The sequence below is a fragment of the Protopterus annectens genome, chromosome 17.part0 (genome assembly GCF_019279795.1).
Source record: "Protopterus annectens isolate FY-2018-M chromosome 17.part0, PAN1.0, whole genome shotgun sequence".
Taxonomy (NCBI): domain Eukaryota; kingdom Metazoa; phylum Chordata; order Ceratodontiformes; family Protopteridae; genus Protopterus; species Protopterus annectens.
The window spans coordinates 589,211,941-589,233,150 of NC_056751.1; the positions used below are offsets into that span (position 1 = coordinate 589,211,941).

Below are 21,210 nucleotides of genomic sequence, written 5' to 3' on the forward strand. Positions count from 1 at the left end.
TTTTTGTCGGAGTTGGATTCCAAACTATGCCCTGGAATCTGCTCCGTTGACTGACTTCACATACAAGAAACCTATGGCTGCACATGATTTATTACAGTGGACACCAGAAGCAGAATCAGCTTTCTGCAAACTGAAGCAATTAATAGCATCTTCATTAGTTTTAGGATTACTGAATTATCATAAACGTTTTTTCCAAACTGTAGATTGTAAATAAGGCTATATGACATCAGTCTTGACACAGCAACATGGGGACAAGCAACACCCCATAGCTTACTATTCATCACAGCTAGACCCAGTGGCACAATCTCTGCCCCACTGTGTACAAGCAATAGTCGCAGCTGCAATGGCAGTGCAGGCTTCAGCCTCAGTAGTGTTGTTCCACCCTCTCACATTGAGAGTGCCTCATGCAGTCGCGATTATTTTACTGCAAGAAAAAGTAGCATATCTTTCTCCTGCTAGACATCTTTCTTGTATGACTATACTGTTGAGCCAACCTCATATGACAATTGAACGATGCACAACTTTAAATCCATCAACCTTGCTCCCAACCCCTGCGGATGGCCCACCACATTGTTGCCTGCAGGAGATTGAGCAAAAGACACTACCTAGAAAAGATCTTACGGATGTTCCCTTGGATGATGCTGAGGTGACATATTACATGGATGGCTCATGCAGAAAGGGTCCTACAGGTCAGAATCTAGTAGGGTATGCAGTAGTTTCTGCTACTGAGATTTTAGAAGCAAAGTCTTTACCACATAACTTATCTGCACAAGCAGCAGAATTGATTGCCTTGACATGGGCATGCACCTTAGCAAAGGGTAAATGTGTAAACATTTTTACTGATAGCCAGTACGCTTTTTCTACTATACATGTTTTTGCGCAACAGTGGAAGAATAGAGGAATGATAACATCTACTGGTAAACTGATTAATCATGCGCAATTTATTTTAGATTTGTTAGAATCTATTCAGTTACCTCGAAAAGTAGCTATTTGCAAATGCGTAGCTCATACTAAACAGCAGGATAGGATTTCAAAAGGTAATGCGAGAGCTGACACAGCTGCAAAGCAGGCAGCTACAGCTTCAGAAATATTTCTTTTGAGTGAGGAATTACAACCTTCTGAGATTTTAGACTTAGAAATGTTGAAAACAATGCAGACACTCACTACGAAAGTAGAGAAATAGAAATGGGTAAACGAGGTGCAATCCTTGAGAAGGGGCTGTACATCTCCAAGGAAGGAAAACCAATTTTGCCGTCTAACTTGTTTGGATATGCAGCTTTGTTGAGCCATGGGTTGAGCCATGTCTCAACAGGGGGGATGGTACAGTTAGTGAATCGAGTATTTACAACGTATGGATTTACAAACTACACTAAAAATTTTCGTGCGGCATGTCATGTTTATAATAAACATCATGCACAATCGGCGTTGAAGCCTAAGCAAGGGAGTTTCCCTACACCACCATACCCATTCCATACTATTTGTATGGACTTCATAGAGTTGAACAAATGCGAAAATAAGAAGTACTGTCTTGTCATTATAGATATGTTTTCCAAATGGTGGAAGCTTTTTCGACCAAAAATCCAGATGCAGTACTGTTGTGAAAATACTTATCAAAGAAACTATTCCAAGATTTGGCATACCGGAAAAGATCTACAGTGACAATGGCACACACTTTGTAAATCAAACTATACAACAGCTGAGTCGATTTTTCGGAATTTCTTTAAAAAACCATTGTGCATATCATCCACAATCTGCAGGACTAGTAGAGAGGCACAATGGGGTTTTGAAGGGTAAGCTTAGGAAAATAATGACAGAGACTCAGAAGAATTGGGTGCACTGTTTACCTCTGGCACTGTTGAGTATGAGAACTGTTCCAAATGCAAAGGGGTTAACTCCTTTTGAAATACTATTTGGGAGGGCATATTATGTACATCAGTGGAAACTTCTCATGCCTGCAGATCAGTAGGCCGACAGTTCACTGACAGAGTATATGAGGAGGTTACTGAATAACAAACAACTTCTACAGTTAAATTCTGTTTCAGATAAAGAACAGACCAGACCATCGGAAGCAGCAGTGCAACCAGGCATTCGACCAGGCGATTGGGTCTGGATAAAGGTCATAAAGAAAAAGAATTGGAGCTCTCCAAAGTGGGAAGGACCATTTCAAGTTCTGCTGGCAACACCCACTGCAGTCAAGATAGCAGAGTGTGCGTCCTGGATCCATTTAACACACTGCAAACTGGTCAAGAACTTTGAACTGGACAAAAACCTTGTTACTGTTACACAACAAGAATAAAATGACCAGGTATAGAGTAAACAGGGATGCAGAACAATCTCAGAAAAATTGCATGATTATCCTGTTAGCTATACTGGAGACAATGATCTTTTTGCTGTGGCCTTTCCTTTTTTCAGCCACATGAGTTGAACTGAACAAACGTGATGCGTTACTCATAGACTGGCATACAAACTTTAACACTTACCAAGCAATCAAATATGTGTATGCTGAAACTTTTAATGTTTCAAACTGCTGGATTTGCACAGCTATACTAACAGCATACGGGGGATTATTAATGACTGCTCTCCCACTAGGGGTCAATGAGACCTGGGAAAACTTGATCTTTGATACTACACCTGTAAAATCACAAGATAAAATAGCATTGTACCTACCTGTTACACAAAAGGGAATTGTATGTTTTTATAAAAATGACACTATCCAGGTGGGTTGGAGTAATTGCAATGTGACTGTTTCTTATAAATGTTATATTAAGGCCAGTAAGGTGGAAACTATATGTGATACAAACTATGATGCATATTTTGAAAAGTTGCATAAAACTGTTAGTGAAGTACAACATAATCCTTTTCTTTTAAAACAGCTTTCTATCATTGATAAGAAAATGTTTCATGCAGGGCAAGCTTATATCAATACTAAAGTAGAGAACTGTTATTTTATTTGTGGGAAGAAGGCATACAAATGGTTACCTGAGAATTGGTCCAGCAGTTGTTTTTTGGGTTACCTGGTTCTGGCCATACGACACACTGCAGCTTTGCCTCGAGGGAAAATCCGAAACATCAGAGAGGTCAGCAGTAAACCCGGAAGTCCAATCAAGAGACCTGAGAATCCAGTGGGATGAATCGAAGCAGGATGGAGAAATCATAATTCCTTAAAGAACAAAGATAAACTAATGCACATGGACTTGAGTGACACTATTATATCATGGGCTGGTATAGCCCCTGCATATGGTGCAGTGAAATCGATTTGGGACCTGAGAAAACTGTCCAAACTTCTCAAAGTTATGAGCAATGCAACTTTTTCTGCTCTCGAATTAGTGACTGATGAACTGAATGCTATGAGAACTGTGGTGCTACAAAACCGCATGGCTTTCGACTTCACCCTAGCGGCGAGGGGTGGTACATGCACTTTAGTCAAAGAAGAATGCTGTTCGTATATACCAGACAATCAGCATGAGATAAATGATCACCTTGAGGTGATCCAGCAAGTGTCGTCCATGACCAAACCAGGCCCAAACCCTCTGATGGACTTTTTCCAGAATTTGTTTGGGGGGGTGGGGTTCCATCCTAATGAATATCCTGATTGCCATTTGTGTGTGATTACTCCTATCAGGAGCATACATTTGTTGTGGTATTCCCTGCATGAAAATATTAATCAAAGATTTTATAGACATGTCAGTTTCTGAGACTTTGTATCAAAGTACTGAAATTGAGGAGTTGTTGAAAAGTGAAATGCTTTCATAAGTCTAAACTAAATGACTCTCTTAACTGCAAATCCTGAATGGAAGAGGTTAGGAGAAGAAGCAAACTGTTTATGCTTTTGAAAATAGAATTAAAAAGTATTAACGGGGAAATGTTAGAAAAATATGTATTAATATGTGTGCTTAATGCTAATTAGAAGCTAAAAGAGTTAACACGTTTTTCATTCTATTTTACTACAGCTTAGTTTTGCATGAGAATAAAATATGTTTTTGAAACTGCAGTATGCTTTCTGAAACTTGCAAGATGCCCTCTGACCTAGTGTTTGCTAGCACAGCAAAATTCATGCTTATGCCTTTTGGAAATGTACTGAGTAGCAGGTGATTATCTGCTAGGTCAGGAAGAAATAAGAGAAAACAATGCTATATTCTATAATGTTATGATTTTGAACAATTAGCTCTGTTCGTGGTATGAGAACATGCACAGCTGCAGAGAGAAGAGATAAAGACAGACAAAGGACTGTTGAAGAAATGAACTGCAATCTATACTTGCTTTGTGCTCTAATTAGCTGTAGTACCTTGAATGGTAACATTGCATATATCTAACTGGTGGTAGCCAAGGCCACGTTGTTTTTCTTAGGAAGTTTTTCACAAAATTGATAGTATAAGCAGAAAAAGTATGAGAACAGCTGCTATGAAGTGATGATGTTAAAACTTGTGCTCTGCTACGTCAGCTTGGTAGGCAATGTCTTATTAGAAAATGTATAAAAACACTGATACTTCCTGATTCTAGTTAGACAAACTCTGTAATAGAATGTTTTTGTCTCCTTGCTGCAAGATTAAAGTGCCTTAACCTGAACCTGCCGTTATTGATCTTTTTAAAGTTAATTTTTCATTTGACAAAGATATTAGCTGATGTACAAGAGATTTAAGTATACGTATATGTGTGTGTGTGTGTGTGTGTGTGTGTTTGTAGATATATATATATATATATATATTATATATATATATATATATATATATATATATATATGTATATGAATGTGTGGGTGTATAAAGAGGTGAAGAAGGGTGAGTGACAGCGGTATTGAAACTGATTTTAGTTGCACACCAGAATGTATTTATATGGGTTAATGATGATTAGATAATTTTGGAGACCAGGGGGATTAAATTTATTTATTTATTTTATTTACAGGTAAATTCCGACTGAACGCAGGTCCTTTTTTAGCGGATGCCCAGGGAGAAAAGCTCAACATCATGTACTTGATAAATAGAGATACAAAGTTGCAGCAATAGTAAACAACATTACAGGTTGTTGGCTTTAATACCATAACAAGATATTGATTTTCAACAGTATATACAGTAAATGTTGCAAGTTAAGATAGTTTCTTGTCGTTTATAATATTAGTAACAAAGTTGTCAGACAAGATTTTAAAGTATGTAAAGACAACTAGCTAATTCTGACGGTGGTTAGTAGTGGCAGTAGAATAGTTGGGTTAAGAGTCTAGGTGGGGGGGTAAGGGTGGGGGTGTTAGTCTGGATTAGAACAAGGACAAACCCAGTGCAAATTTAAGTGTAATTTGAGCGCAGTCTTGAAAAGGCTGCTGGAAGGTAGAGCAGTTATAGAGGGTGGAAGATTGTTCCAAAGTTTAGATATGGTACATGAAAATATGGCTTCTCCTGCTGAGTTTTTGGGTTTGATAACAGTGAGTTGATTTTTGTTTCTTGATCTTAGGGGCCTAGTGGAGTGATAGGGTTGGAGAAGGGTTTGAAGGGAAGGGATGTTAAGGGGGTGGTTAATAAGTTTATGAGCGAGGGTGAGTTGATTAAAGTGAAGGAGTTGTGGGAGTTCTAGCCAGTTTAGTTATTTAAGGGAGATTCAATGATGGCTGCAGTAGGAAGTTCCAGTGGCAAATTTAGCAATTTTGTTGTAACAACCATCCAGCTTGTGTAGGTCTGTCTGTCTAAGGTTGGTAAGTATGGGGAATGCATAGAGTAAGGTGGAGATTAGCTGGAAATTGGCTATGGAGATTCTAGCCGCCTTGGTTAGGAAATGGCGGCTTTGATATAATGCACCAAGTTCCTTGTGAACTTTTTTTATTGTGAGAGATATGTGGGTGTGAAATCTAAGTTTGTTGTCTATTTCCACACCGAGTAATTTTGTGTGTTCTGATGGAGAGATGATGGTATTGTCTTTGGCGAGAATGTTGAAGTGGGGGGTGTTTTGGGTGGCTTTGGAAAGTTGGAACAGGAGAAGTTTTGTATTACTTGGGTTGAGTAGGAGCTGAGCTTTCTACTGAAGAGAATGATTTCTGCGTGATTTGTTGTAGTTCTGGTAGAGTGGGGGCAGAGCAGATGAGAGTAGAGTCATCTGTGTACTGTATAAGAGATGCTTGTGTGGTGGCAGTATGTAGGTTGTTAGTGAAAAGTGAAAATAACAGAGGGCCAAGGATAGACCCTTGGGGAACTCTGAGAGTAACTGGGGGGTGAGGTGATAGGTTATCATCCCAGATTACTGATGCTGGCATCCATGTAGATAGCTGTGGAACCAGTTGCAGGCTGATTGTGAGAAAGAGAGGTTGGGGAGGGTACAGCATATTATACCATGACCCCCCCAAAACGTGCACGCTGATTGGCCAGCGTGCCCATTGTAAATCGAGATATACTAATGGAAAAAGGTCCGGTTGCCCGGACTTTTTTCCATTAGTATAACTCGTTTTTTTAAAACACTGTCTCGCTATGTTAAAAGGGTTTAACATAGTGAGACAGCTTTAAAATAAGCAACGGAGATCTCCGTTGCTTATTTTAAAGCTGTCTTGCTATGTTAAACCCTTTTAACATAGCGAGACAGTGTTTTAAAAAAAAGCAACGGAGAAAGCAAGATCTCCGTTTTTTTTTTTTTAGTGTTTCTCTATGTTAAATGAGTTTAACATAGCGAGACAGTTTTAAAATAAGCAACGGACATCTCCGTTGCTTATTTTAAAACTGTCTCGCTATGTTAAACTCATTTAACATAGCGAAACACTAAAGAAAAAAGCAACGGAGATCTTGCTTTCTCCGTTGCTTTACATCAGAACTGCCGCGGATGCCAGACATCTGCGGAAGGGCAGTAAACAGGCATTATACTATGCCATTATTTAAGAAAAGTAATAGTTTCTTTTCTTAAATTATGTCATAATTATAATAACCACTTCTGGGTGTGGTAATTCTTAATTTCCCCACGGTTGGCTTTGTAAACCACGCCAACCGTGGGTAAATTTAGCATTACCCACACCCAGGCGTGGGTTATTGCTATAGTAGCTCATGAGATACTCTGTCAAAGGCCTTTGAGAGATCTAGAAATACGGCAGTAGAGAAGAGGCTATTGATTTTGTAATGAAGTATAGTGTTGGTGAAGGAGAGCAGAGCGGAGGTAATGCTGTCATATGGCCTGGAACCACGTTGGGTTTTGGAGAGGAGATTATTAGCTAGGAGGTAGTTGGAGACCTGAGTGTTGATACATTTTTCAAGTATCTTGGAGAGAGGGGAGAGGATAGCAATGGGGTGGTAATTGGAGAGGTCAGTGGAGGGGGTGCCTTTGTGGAAAGGAATGATGTGGGATATTTTCCATATCAAGGGAACATAGCCTTCTGTTATGGAACGGTTGATTAGAATTGAAATTGGGTAGGCTAGTGTATCAGCTGCAATTTTCAAGTATTCAGAGGGGAGGTTGTCAGCTGCGAGTTTGGTGGGTTTAAGTTTTGACAATAGTCTTTTTATGTTGGAGGTAGGTACTGAGGTGAAGAAGAAAAGAGGAGTGGGGGGTTTAGGGTTAGGAGTTGCGGGAGCTGTTGTAGGGAAGTGTTGTTTGTTTAGAGATGTTATAGTTTCAGTGACATGTTTGTTGATGGATTCAGCAATACTGCTGGAGGAGGGGGGAATGGATGGCTGGGGGGTATCAACCTTCCCTGGGTGGAGGATAGTGTTAATAGTGGACCAGAATTGCTTAGGGTTGTGGCTGGTAGAGTTTAGGGTGGATTTATAGTAGAGGAATTTGTCTAATTTTATATGCTTTTTGGCTTTATTGCACAGTTCAAGGAATGATTGTCTATCTGAGTTATTTTTTTTAGTCGCCAATACTCCCAGGCCTTATCTCTGGATTTCATTAGGGTTCTGGTGGTCTTTTGTAACCACGGGGCATGACAGAAGCATGGGTGTTTAGGATGGAGAGGAAGGTACTGTTGAAAAAGTGACCAGCTTCATCTAGGTTGAGGTATTTTAGTGGTGACCAGTTAATTTTTTTGCAGGGAGGAGATGAAGGAGTTGGGGTTGAAGTTGGACTTGTTCCATATTTGCCTGTGGATAATGGGCTTGAGACTGTTTGTGTGGTGCCAAATTAGGAAAGTGGGGGAGTGGTCACTAAGCCTGTCAGGTAAGCAGCCTGCTAGGTAAGAGTGAGGGGCTTTGTTGACTAGGATCCAGTCAAGTAAGGTATGATAGTTAGGCATTTTGTTGATTCAGGTAGGGGATTGGATGAGTTGAGTGAACCCATGGAGATTAAGGTGAGTGGTTGGGAGATTGTTATTACAGGATAGCCAGTTGATGTTAAAGTCTCGGGGAATGATGGTTTCCTGGGGTAAAGATAGATTAGCCCAGCTCAGGAGATTTTCCACAGGTGTAATATTTTGCCCTGGTTGGAAATAGCATCCTATGATATTGATTGTTTTGTTTGGGTTTAGTCTGAGATTGGCATAAAGGATTTCTTCATTGTTGTGGTGAGGAGCAGGGTGCAAGGCTGGCATAATGATTAAGGTCTTTTACCTCACAGATACAAGATATATAGTTTACTTCTGATCTTTGGTTACTGCCTAGGCTTGTAATAGCCTGGAGACTGATAGCCTAGTATTTTTATATAAACGTATTAATTTATTCAGACTATATTTGCCAGCTTTATGCAAATCAGACTTGTGGGGGAGATGAAACCTATCTTTCTGCACAGTAACTGCAAGACAGAGAAACTATTCTGTTCACAGCATATGCACAAACCATACAGAGTATGCCAGTTTAGCTATTGCATGCCTTAGGATGTAGGATGAAACTGCAGCAAATGGAAAAACTCATGTATCCAGAATTAAGACATAATATACTCTACACAGAAAATACACCAATATGAGTACTGAATTTCAGAATTCAACTTTGTCACCCATTACATTCAGATAGATGATGGGTACCCACTAAGAGTCTAAGGACTATAATTCTGATCTACTGAACAGTGAGAATTTATGTGTGATTTGCGGAATATATATTAATTTAGGACTGTAGTACGTCGGAGTACCTCCAACTCTGAGATACAATGATCTTGAAGTAATATTGGTGTGGTGAGTGCAGTCCTCCATTTCACTGGATGGAGGGGCAAAGTGCCCCTGCAAAAATGCCTTAACCATGTAACAACCCCATTCAGATTGTTTTTATTACAACTATGGATTAATTTTTAATGTGTTGTGACTCAGTATTAGACAAAGAGCTGATACAGAGATTAAGTAAACGTTTCTGACTTCCTTCAATCTTGTTTACTTCACAGATCAGTTTTGTTGATACATTCCCTTTATTTTGTTGTAATTTTTTAAGCTTGTCTTTAGTCTCCTGTCATAACGTATACTAGATACTGATTGACTGGCTCCAAGATTTGTTATGGCATATCAACATTGTATTATTGTATTGCTTCTTCCATCATTAACTTATTTCTCTGTTCATATAGATTTCTAGAGCAAAGTAATGCCACCTCCACTGCACTGATTCTTAAAAATGGCATTTACTACCATGCTTAATTTGGAATCCTAGCATAATATTCTTATATCTATATTATTTTTGCATAATTTTTGTGCTTGTTAAAAATAACAGTATTTCTGATGATCAGCATACCCTTCCTGCAGTTTTAATATTAACTAACAATATTTAATGAAGCATAGGCAATGAACACAAGCCATCCACAATTCCAAAAGCAATTTAAGTGATCAACTGACGTTTTCTTGTTTTATTTGTGCATTTATCTGCATTTAAGGCTGAAATTGTTGCATTTGCTCTGACTGTCTAGCTGTTGGTCTGATTAACTTGAAATCAGCTTGTATAGTTAGTCTGCTAAAGATATCTTGTGGTAGTAGTGAAATATTCCATCCAGTGGCAGTAGGTGGTGGCCTGGTCAATCTGAGATGGGAAACAAATAAGAAAGCTGTAAATGTAGTAATTTTTTGGCCGGGTTTAAAAGCCAGCTCCCCATGTTTTAAGTACCTGTATAAATTAAGCATGTTTGTGGCACTCTTAGCACATTCCTGCAGAGCTCAGCAATGCTTGGCATGCTGACCTTGCATCATGTGCCATTCAGGAAAAATATAAGTTCTTGTATTAAAAAAAATGCATTTCTAGAAGCTGTTTTAGGGATTGATCACTAATTTCTTGTTTTACTTGTGTATTTATCTATATTTAAGTCTGAAATTACTGCATTTGCTCAAACTGTCTTGCTGTTGTCTGACTGACTTGAACTTGCATTGTCTAGGTAGTTTGTTAAAGTTGTTTTGTGGTAGCATTATACTCTTGAGAAATCTTTTCTGTGTTTTTACATTTAGAAGACTGGGATAGTCATATAATAGCAGTAGGTGGTGGCCTGGTCTGCCTGAATGGGAAAACACATAAGAAGACTGTAAGTGTAGTCGCTTTATTTGTCAGAGGGCTTAGAAAGCAGTTTCCAGTGTTTTAACTGTCTGTATAAATTTGTTGCATTTGTGTGCCACTGTACATCTTGATCAGTGGTTACTAGTGCCCTGTATAGACGCAAACAACTAAAAAACAAAATTTTCCCTATAAAACTACCTCTGAAATTGCACCAGTAATTTGGTGAGAGTAAGCCAAATACTTATGGGTTGGGTAGAGTAGATTAGCTAGTTTGCGTGCTCAGGAGCAATACCCCTTGAATTTAGTATTGTATAGACTAGTCAAGTCTCTATTCCCAAAAGCACCCTTAGTCAGCCCATCATTAACCCCTTATAAACAGCACCCTTGTAGCTCACCCAGTAAAGGACCTGACATCATGGATATGTACTTTCCCAATTTCTCCACAGTCAGTTTGGTGGATATGTCTATCCTGAGACAATGTAACAATTGTCTAATGTTCACTGACAACAATTTAATCCTCAAAGAATAAACACAGTATGCGACAGAAGTATATACACAATGTCTCTGAAGGCAAAACTCTTGTGTACAAGCACTCAAAATAACAATGTGGCTATCAGAAAAAAAAATACTACACTAACCACACATAGTATGCACCCCACACTTAGACCTGCTTATACTGAGGTATTTAAATGCAGTCTTCCCAAACCACAAAGGTCTCCCACACATTGCACCTGGAAAAGTTATCATCAGCAAACTTAAAATCACTAAGCAGTAACAACACCTAACATGGCACAAAAAGCCACACCCAGGGGAGGCTCCACTTCTAAGCCCAAAATGACTCTAGTCATCAGGAACTCCATTGTATGACATACTGATGCCTCACTCTTACTCACCATGATGAACAAGGAGAAAATAACAGTCAGTTGCCTATCAGTGGCCAGGATTTGCCAAGTTACACTCGTGATTTCCTCCTCCTTCTATTGCATAGCTTGTTTATGGCAGGGGTCCACCAGACTGCTTTCCTTTTCTTGGAGGAGTGAGTCTTTGTTTTGTTTGAGATAGCATGATCCATGCATTCTTGTAGGTGCCCATAGAGTGCATTAGTAAAGGAGTTTGCAGCTTGGACAGCATTATCCTTTAACATGGGGGCTTTGAAACTTCCCACCTCGGTCTTAAGTAATGTGAAGTTTGCTTTTGAAAAGTTTTTCACTGTGGTTTCTTTGACCGGGGGTGGTGGTGGAATGTGGATATCCAGAGTGATTAGCTTGTGGTCAGATATAACCAGCGAGGGGTTGACCTCTGGTGTGGAACACCAGTCGCCCATGTTGGTGATGACCAGGTCCAATATGTTGTCACCTCTGGTGGGGGTGTTAACCAGTTGATCTAGGGCATTTGAGTTTATAAATTCAAGGAAATGTTGGGCCAGGGAGTTCATACTTGAGTAGTTCTCCCAGTTAATGTTTGGATAATTGAAATCACCCAATATCAGGGTGTTTGGTAGGACCTTTATGTTTCCCAGTGTTTCCAAGAATGTGGAGTGGGGGTCCTGGGACATGGTAGGTGATCTGTAGCAAGCTATAATTTGAAAAGCAGTTTTGCCCGTTGTTAGTTGCACATGGATGATCTCTGAAGCATCGTGCTGTGCTACTAACCTGGAGGTGTGGGTATCCTTGATGAATATGGATACTCCCCTACCATTTGTATTTCGGTCTGGGTTTTGTGGCCGAAATGTATGGTATGAGTTGTAGCCTGGTAGTGTTGGGATACTCTCTGGAGTCTTAAACCAGGTTTCTGTTTCTGCACATATATCGATTTTCTCCATACTGAGGAGTGCCTCGAGTGCGTGCATTTTTAGGATTAGACATCTGGCATTGAGCAGCATTACCCTCAGTTTTTTGTTACTGCTTTCAGTTTGTGGTCTGAATGTGTGGAAGGAGGTGTAACATGGTATGGTTGGGGTGTTCTCCACAGCTTTGAACTCATTTCTTATTTGATATTATTTGCCAAAAGTAACTGTTCAAGTGCTCTGCTCTTCATGTAATGCACATGTTAGCAACATGTTGCTTTTTTTGTGTATACCTCTGCTGAGGTCTTACAGCCTCCCAGAGAAAAGGAAAGTAGATAAAGAAAGTGTGGCACTATACTGCCTATCAGTTATCACTTGCAGTGACCTAGGGGTGAGAATAATTAATGCTGGGTGTGTGGACATTTCCCTCCTTACATGTAGGTGTGGGGAGTCAATTCCCCTTGCAATAAATTGTATCACTTCCACATATTACTAACAAACCTGATAAAATATTATTAGAAAAAACATTAAAAACTAAAAAAACGAGAAGGGATAGAACTATGAGCCTTTTTTAATAAATAAGCTAAAATCCACTATTAAAACTTACATTAAGTACTTTTGTCTCATAAAGATACACAAAGATTTAATCAGACTGAAGGTCAGTTAATAAAACAGATATTAAAATACAGTTGTAACATAGCCAAATGTACTACATTTAAGAAATCAAGTTAAGATAATTCAAAAGGTCCTAATCCAATTTAATCAGGCTAACGTAAAAGTGAGTGAAGCATAATATACTTTTGCTGCCAGTCGGCAATGTGCACTTGCCGAGATGGCAGACCCACCAAATGGAAAGTTACCGATAGAGGAGCAGCTGAAGGGTGAAAAAAAGTTCATATGTCACTTAGAATGCCAAAGATGCTTAAACTTAAGGTGTGCAAAGTACTACTGTTTCGTTCAGACACCTGAGCAGTAAAGGCAGTGCATTTCAGGAAGCTATAGGTGATGGAGATGAACTGCCTGAAACATGTGGTAGGATGGTAGGATGCACGCTGTGAAGCAAACAAAGAAATAAGGACATCAGCACAAAAAGCCAAAAATAGCTCCAATTGCAGAGAAGTTCAAAGAGAACAGAATCCTGTAAACTCAACCAGAAGCCACTGGGGGTATTCTGGTATAGTAACAGCATCATGCTGTAGGCAGTGGCTGAGGTCCTCATATAGGATAAGAACATGGAACCATTTGCACATGAATGCCAACAAAAGGTAGGGGAAGTACAGAACTAAGGCATGGAGATAAGTAGCACCAAAGTGCATGTGCCATAATGGGAGAAGTGAAGGAAGAACATGAAGCTATGCAGTCCCTCATGTCAATGTGTTGTAAAGTAGCAGACAAAGCAGACCACTCCGTATACATTGCAACATCAGTAAGAATCCACACAGGTGCAGAGTGTGGTGTACGGGGAGCTACTGGAAGACATGTCCCAAAACATTAATGTATCCAAGGAAGGCATGCAGATGCCTCAAGCAGAATGGACGTAGCAGTAATCTGGAACACCGTAGAAGCAACAGGTATGGACAGCACACCACAAAGCAGAACACAGAAGGTAGGCAGCATGCCACAGTACAGGAGCTTGCTAAACAGAAACAGTCCAGCAAGACAAACTATAATGTGGACAGTGACAAACATAGCCATATAGCCAGGCCACCTAACATTCACACAGTCTGCATAATGCACCACACAAAGGGAACTAGCATGAGGCAATACAGAGAGAAGGAGAAAGGAGGACATAATTAATGGTCACTCTGTAATAGCATAGTCTACCACAAAAGATGGAGATGCAACATGAAGATGGTGTGCAGTGGCATGCAGTTTATTCACTGTCTGAACAATGTGTTTTATTTACCACAATATGTAACAAGGCGACCTGCCACTGCATCCACCTCTACAACTTTAAGAATGGGGACAGCCCAACAATTATAGCTTCCAAAGGGCTATCCACATAGTTCTGCTCATTGCAGGCCATTTGCACCAGTTCTTACATGCCAATATTCCATGTCTGTCACAAGGTGCACAGCTACATGTGCCACCCCTTGTTATTATTTTGTGTGTGGGACATGAAAGCCAGAGATGGCTCTTCCACTAAGCAAAATGTCAGTGGGAAATTCGGTAAGCAATGAAAATGTTAGAGGTGGGTACCTTACCAGTGTGGTTGGGCATGCGTGTACACATCAGTTTAACACATGTACAAGGTTTAAGCAGAAGGGGAGTAATTGGCTTGAAGATCACCAAAGGCATCAGATATATTCACATATATTCATATATATCAAAGCCATGACCCCCTTCGTAACATACATTAAGTGGAGTCTTAGGATTTGCATCTACCACCCCTAGATCTGTCCCATTTCAAACATACATCCACATCATGGGTGCTAGAGAAGTCTTCAGTGACCATATTGAGTGTTCTTGTCAACATCAAGCATTGTGAAGGGTGAGGGGGGAGTAATGCCCACACCAAACCCTTGTTAATGTCAACAGGTATGGCAAACATTCAAGAATAAGTTGCCAGTGTCTCACTATTCATTAAGCAGTAATATAAAAGCCCATTTCTGTATGTATCCCCATGCCCAAAGCCCCTATAAATGGATAACAGCTGTTATCATCATGGCTAAGAAGCATTCTACATAAGCCATATAGAGCTGAATGCCAGACAATATATATACCCCTCACCCCCACCCCCGTGGTGAGTAAATAGAGGTGGTCCCTTCCACCTTCCATCTCTGCATGATGCCGAGAAGATGTAAGCTCATGTGGACATGGGGGTGATGGTGAGCAGTTCCAGTATGCTGCAGTAACAATGATTACTCTTCCTATGCAACTGGTTGATTCTTCACTGAACGGACAAAGTTCCAGGACAATGTAGCTGATTTAATTGTTCTTTTCAAAGTAACAACTGTAGATCAGTGTTCACGTGTAAAAAATCTGACCCCTGTGGTTAATTGAAGTTACTTGGGCTGATATGGTTTGTGTTGCATTCACTGCTTTAAATATTGTCGTTAAGTTAATCTTTTTTCCAAACTCACTGATTTGTCTCAACAAAACAATATCTAAAACATAAAAATGCTGTAAGAAAACACCAGAAGAAACATGCACTTTTACAGAAATTACAGTGTACAAAAAATGCAAAATCAAATACTCACAGAAAGTAAGGAGTTAGATTAACATATTTTCTCTGTAATGAAACTCAGCACCACAAAGATAGACATTTATATCAGAAAACTAAGCTTGAAAGACCTGCCTTTGTTCAGACTCCAGGTTACACTATCTGAGGTGTAATGCTAGCAATCTGTAACTGCTAAGGCACATTTAAATGGCATTTTTTAAGCAGAATTCTTCTGTGTTGACCTTTTCTTCATTTCAGTCTATACATTGTACATATGTTTTAATTTTTTGTTTAACTTTTAAGATTTTTCAGTTGTACTTAGTTAAAGTGTGTTTAGAGCTTTTGAATTGCCTTCACTTGATTGGTTAAATATGTTACATGTCACCATGAATACAAAAACCAGGATAGCCGCCGAGTAGAATGCAGTTACTGAAAATTCTTCCAACTTAAAAACGAAAAGTGACACCGTCAACGTTCATCAATAAAAATTTCCTCTTTATTCATAATGTAAGGACACTGTGCACATCTCCCACACTTAAAAGTTCCTACCTTCCTATTTTCTACCCTTTTTCTATATTTTCCATTTCCTTCTATTTTCTTCCTTATATTAGGTGGGTTTCTGAAAGTCACTTGAGGTATTATATTTTCAATTTCTTCTATATCAGTGATGGCAGAAAATCTCTCCCATTCCCTCTTAAATATCTGTTTAACATCTTTACTTAAAGTATTAAATTCTGTAATTAATCTTTTTATGTTCTTATTCTCATTTAAATTTTCATTTTTCTTATCCAAACCATCTTTCTTCACTTCCTTTATTCCTTTTATTGGTTGAAATTTTTCACCTCTACCTATCTCAACTTCCTTTCTTATTACCCTAACGAATTCCACCGGATAACCTCTATCTAAAAACATTGTTTCTAATTTATTACATTCTTTATAAAAATCAACTTCATCACTTGTCATCCTCGAGCCTCTCATGAATTGGCCTTTCACAATATTTTTCTTGCAATGGATAGGATGGAAGCTATCATAATGCAAGTAAGAATTACAGAATGTGTCTTTTCTAAATACCTTAGTCTCAAATTTTCCATTTTTCTTATAAATTTCCACATCCAAATAATTTATAACTTCTGCATTCATCACATATGTAAACTTTAAATAATTTGTAGTTGAATTTATATAGGAAAAAAATTCCTTAAAAATTCGTGAGAGGCTCGAGGATGACAAGTGATGAAGTTGATTTTTATAAAGAATGTAATAAATTAGAAACAATGTTTTTAGATAGAGGTTATCCGGTGGAATTCGTTAGGGTAATAAGAAAGGAAGTTGAGATAGGTAGAGGTGAAAAATTTCATCCAATAAAAGGAATAAAGTAAGGGAAGAAAGACGGTTTGGATAAGAAAAATGAAAATTTAAACGAGAATAAGAACGTAAAAAGATTAATTACAGAATTTAATACTTTAAGAAAAGATGTTAAACAGATATTTAAGAGAGAATGGGAGAGATTTTCTGCCATCACTGATATGGAAGAAATTAAAAATATAATACCTCAAGTGACTTTCAGAAACCCACCCAACATAAGGAAGAAAATAGAAGGAAATGGAAAATATAGAAAAAGGGTAGAAAATAGGAAGGTAGGAACTTTTAAGTGTGGGAGATGTGCACAGTGTCCTTACATTATGAATAAAGAGGAAATTTTTATTGATGAACGTTGACGGTGTCACTTTTCGTTTTTAAGTTGGAAGAATTTTCAGTAACTGCATTCTACTCTGCGGCTATCCTGGTTTTTGTATTCTTGGTATATATTTTGGACAGCCACACAATTTCGTTGGTTTGGTTACATGTCACCATGTTACATTTGTATTTTAATGTCTATTAATCCTCAATCTGATTAAATTTATTTATGCATCTTTGTGAATTAAAAGTGCTTACTTTGGATTTTATTGTATTTGTTATAAAGGCTTAGAGTTCCATCTCTTTCTCCCAGTTTTTTGTTTTCGTTTCACATGAACACTTTGCTGGTTGCATTTGTTTCAATGATTTTTGGTTACTTATTATTATAGTTTATAATTACTTGAGCCTGTGCAATGAGAAAGTATACAGAATTTGGGTTATGAGCTAGGGGTACACCAGGGTCTGAAACTCAAATGAGAATGTAGTCTGCATGAGGAATAGCACACACAGTTCAGGGTTGCAATTTCTAAACAAAAAGAAAGGGAAGCGTGCACACGTGTGTGTGTGTGTGTGTGTGTGTGTGTGTGTGTGTGTGTGTGTGTGTGTGTGTGTATGTGTGTGTGTGTGTGTGTGTGTGTATACAAAAGAAGGAGGGCCACTAAATCCAAACTCTGGAAGCGTATAGCTGTGTGCAAATCACACTTGGTGTAGACTGATGTGTAATCTGCATTTCAGACACAATGTGGGCCCATGAAAAACATCGTGGAAGCAGTTTGTGTGTTTTGCTTTTCAGCGGTACTAGGGTTACTTACACAGGTTCTGTAAATAGTTGAAGGGTATGCAGCAAAATCAGCTGTACACACTGCTATATACAGGAGTCTTTGTATAGCAGGGGAGTTGGAGGCATTAATTCCTGCCACATTTGCAAAAATTGTCATGCTATGGGCTCAGATTTCATTGCAGCACAGTGTGATGTGCTAAGATATGGAATTGCTTGTGGTTTGCACAACAAGTATACGGGGCAATGAAGTTGTAAGCAATGCAGTATATGCATTTGCATGTGTGAGTGTTCACCCACGTGCAGAAACACACAGACACACACACACAGAAAATGTTATTCATATATATGAAGACAGAGACATATTGGGTGTCTATTGAAAGTACAAGGGTTATTAATGTGATCTCAGAACTATGAAAATAGAAGTGTTAATTAAAGAGATGTATAAAAATTCTATGGCTGCAATAACTTAGACTATTTGCCTTTCCCTAAATTAAGGGAATTTCACTTCAGAGTTAAATAATATAAGTACTGTCTTCACCTGAAAAACAAAAATTGAAAGTTTTAACAAATTTTGCAATTTGCTGTTTCCCTGTTACCGTCGCACTATTTTTTGAAGTGGTGACATCGTGCTAGGAGCTCACATACATTTGACTGATAAGTTACAACACTTCAGGATCCCTACTGAGTAGCAACGGGCCACATAGTTCATAACATTTTGATCCTGTGTGTAGTTTATTAACCAGTCATGCCTACATTGCACCTTCTAATCATCATTATGGAGCACCTTTGTGTGTGACATAACCATAGCACTCCATTTCTTTGCCACTCTGACCTCTGCTGGCGTACTTGAGCAACTAAGATGGATGGCAGTATTGGCATGTTACAGGCATACTTTTTATACTTGTACTATGTTTTTTCCACATGGTATGAGGTTAGGTATGTGTATCAGCTGTATACATGAATATTTGTCAAGAGGCTGTGCAAAGTTTGGTGGCACAGCTTTATGTACAATTGTATGTGTGTTTGTGGGGTTATATATGTGCAGATGGAGAAACTCTAAACGGACACTGTAAAAGAAGGTATATCTTCCGGTATCTTGTCTAGAGGACATTAAATCCTGTTGGAAAAATGATGCCATTTTGTTGCAAACATATTAAGTGACAGCCCTGGTACTCAGTATGACTACATTTGGATCACATTAGCTGTGCTCATCAGGCACTCATATTACTTTCCATAAGTTCTGACATTTTAGGCAGAATTAATGTGCTGTAACATAGGTCACAGCCAGCTCTGATATCAGTGTATTTCACAGAGTAATCCATATATGCATTGTTGAGAAAGTAATTTTGCCTGTTTTGAACAATGTACTTATCACATTCATCTTTATTCCTGGGGTTTGCACTGCAATATTATTCAAAACATGTCTTCTATTATAAAGTTATGTCTTACTTGTGTGACGAGAGATGTTGCACACAACAAACGTCAGCTTTAAAAATGTAATGTTATATGTGCAGCCAGGAGACAAGTTGCTGATGTTAAAAAATGTTCCATCTTTTTCATTATTAGCCCCTGCAACCATGATGTCATCAAACTTATCACTGGCTTTTACCACGATGTACGTCTCTTCAATGGTCCAGCTGAGTTTGCTACAGTCAAATGGTGGTGCTGTTAAAGATTAAAATAAAGATATCAACATTTATTATTTCTAGCTCATGTTAGCAAGTTTACCATATAATTCTCTTTTTTCAGTTTTCTAACAATTTCAAGCTGTTGTTTATTTTCTAACATTTGAAATTCTTTTTTCAGAATGATGTATATCTTGTCATCTCTCTCTCTCTCTCTCTATATATATATATATATATATATATATATATATATATATATATATATATATATATATATATATATCTATATATATATATATATATATATATATATATATATATATATCTATATATGGGTCTACTTCATAAGACCGACAGACCATTTGATCGACATTCATTTGGTCGACAGCTCATTTAGTCGACAACCAGTATTCAAGGCACTTAACAGGGATTTGCCCCCTCCCCAATGTTGTGCGACCCTGGAGTTGCTATATATAGTTATGGGGGGGTTTAGGGATACAGCCTCCACATTGGGGGGTGTGTGGGGCAAAGACCCCCACCTATTTTTGTTTAAAATGTGTAGTTTTTGTTGTATTTTCATGTTTCAAATGGAAATAGGTATGGGGGGCTTTGCCCCCACACCACGTTAACTATATATATCAACTCCAGGGTCGCACAACATTGGGAAGCGGGGCAAATCCCAGGTTTTTGCCTTGAATACTGGTTGTCGACCAAATGAGCTGTCGACCAAATGAATGTCGATCAAATGGTCTGTCGATCTTATGAAGTAGACCCATATATATATATATATATATATATATATATATATATATATATATGGTCTATATCATCATATCGAATTGTGATAATGTTGAACGCCGAAAATATCGAAGGTTCATGAGAAAGAACTTGCTATTGTGAGGGGTTGCGCCCCCCGCACACCCCGTTAAATATATATTCCAACTCCAAGGTCGCACTACAGTGAGGAAAGGGCAAATATCCCAATCCTCACTGTACCGCGACCACAAAAACACAAGTTCGTTCCAGTGAACTTTTGATATTTTCGGCGTTCGGCATTATCACCATTCGATATGGTGACATAGACCCTATGTCTTCAAAATACGAACCAGTGCAGAAAAGGAATCACAGCTTACTTTTATATCACCAGTTTATTTGACGAAATGAACAGCAAATCACTCCAGCACTTCAATACCAAAAAAGAACATCAAGACACGAACTCCTTAAACACATAAACGCTATGTCTCCACACTTGCGTTTTCGTTTCGTTCACTTCCTCAGATGTGATATAGACCCTATATATATATATATATATATATATATATATATATATATATATATATATAAAACATATATTAGTTTCAGAAGCAAAGCTTATTGCATTTGACATTGCTTTTCTTTGTAATACAAAACAGTACATGATGCTAACAAAAGAACTTATCTTTTCCGTAATAGCATCGCAACAGAAAAAAAGGACATTTCAGAAACATGACTGAATGTTGTTTGTAATCTGAGTCTAAACAGATTTATATTACTTCATCAAGTTTTCAGAAACTTGAAATTCATATGCTTGAGACCATGTGATTGAGTTTCTGAAACTCCAAATTAAAAAAATCTACAATTTTGTAGGGGGGGGGGGGCAAGAACCTCTGCATCCCCCATATGGGGGCCCACTGCACTATACCAACTCCAAGATCACATTATAGTGGGGAAAAGGGAAAATTCCCCAATCCCCACTGTACTGCAATCTACATATAAACATTTTAAAGGAGAATTTACCCTTTTCCTCACTGTATTGTGATGATCTTGGAGTACATATAATTTTCAGA

General features: G+C 38.4%; 1 protein-coding gene across 1 annotated transcript in view; it reads right to left on the bottom strand.

The window, feature by feature from the left end:
* PTPRH (protein tyrosine phosphatase receptor type H) overlaps positions 1-19,418 on the bottom strand; it is a 722,562-nt gene extending 703,144 nt beyond the window's left edge. Inside the window, exon 1 of the mRNA XM_044059212.1 lies at positions 19,209-19,418. Coding sequence (XP_043915147.1) covers positions 19,209-19,338 — 130 coding nt within the window. The 5' untranslated portion in view covers positions 19,339-19,418. The remainder of the gene's footprint in view (positions 1-19,208) is intronic.
* Between the last annotated feature and the right edge of the window lie 1,792 nt (positions 19,419-21,210).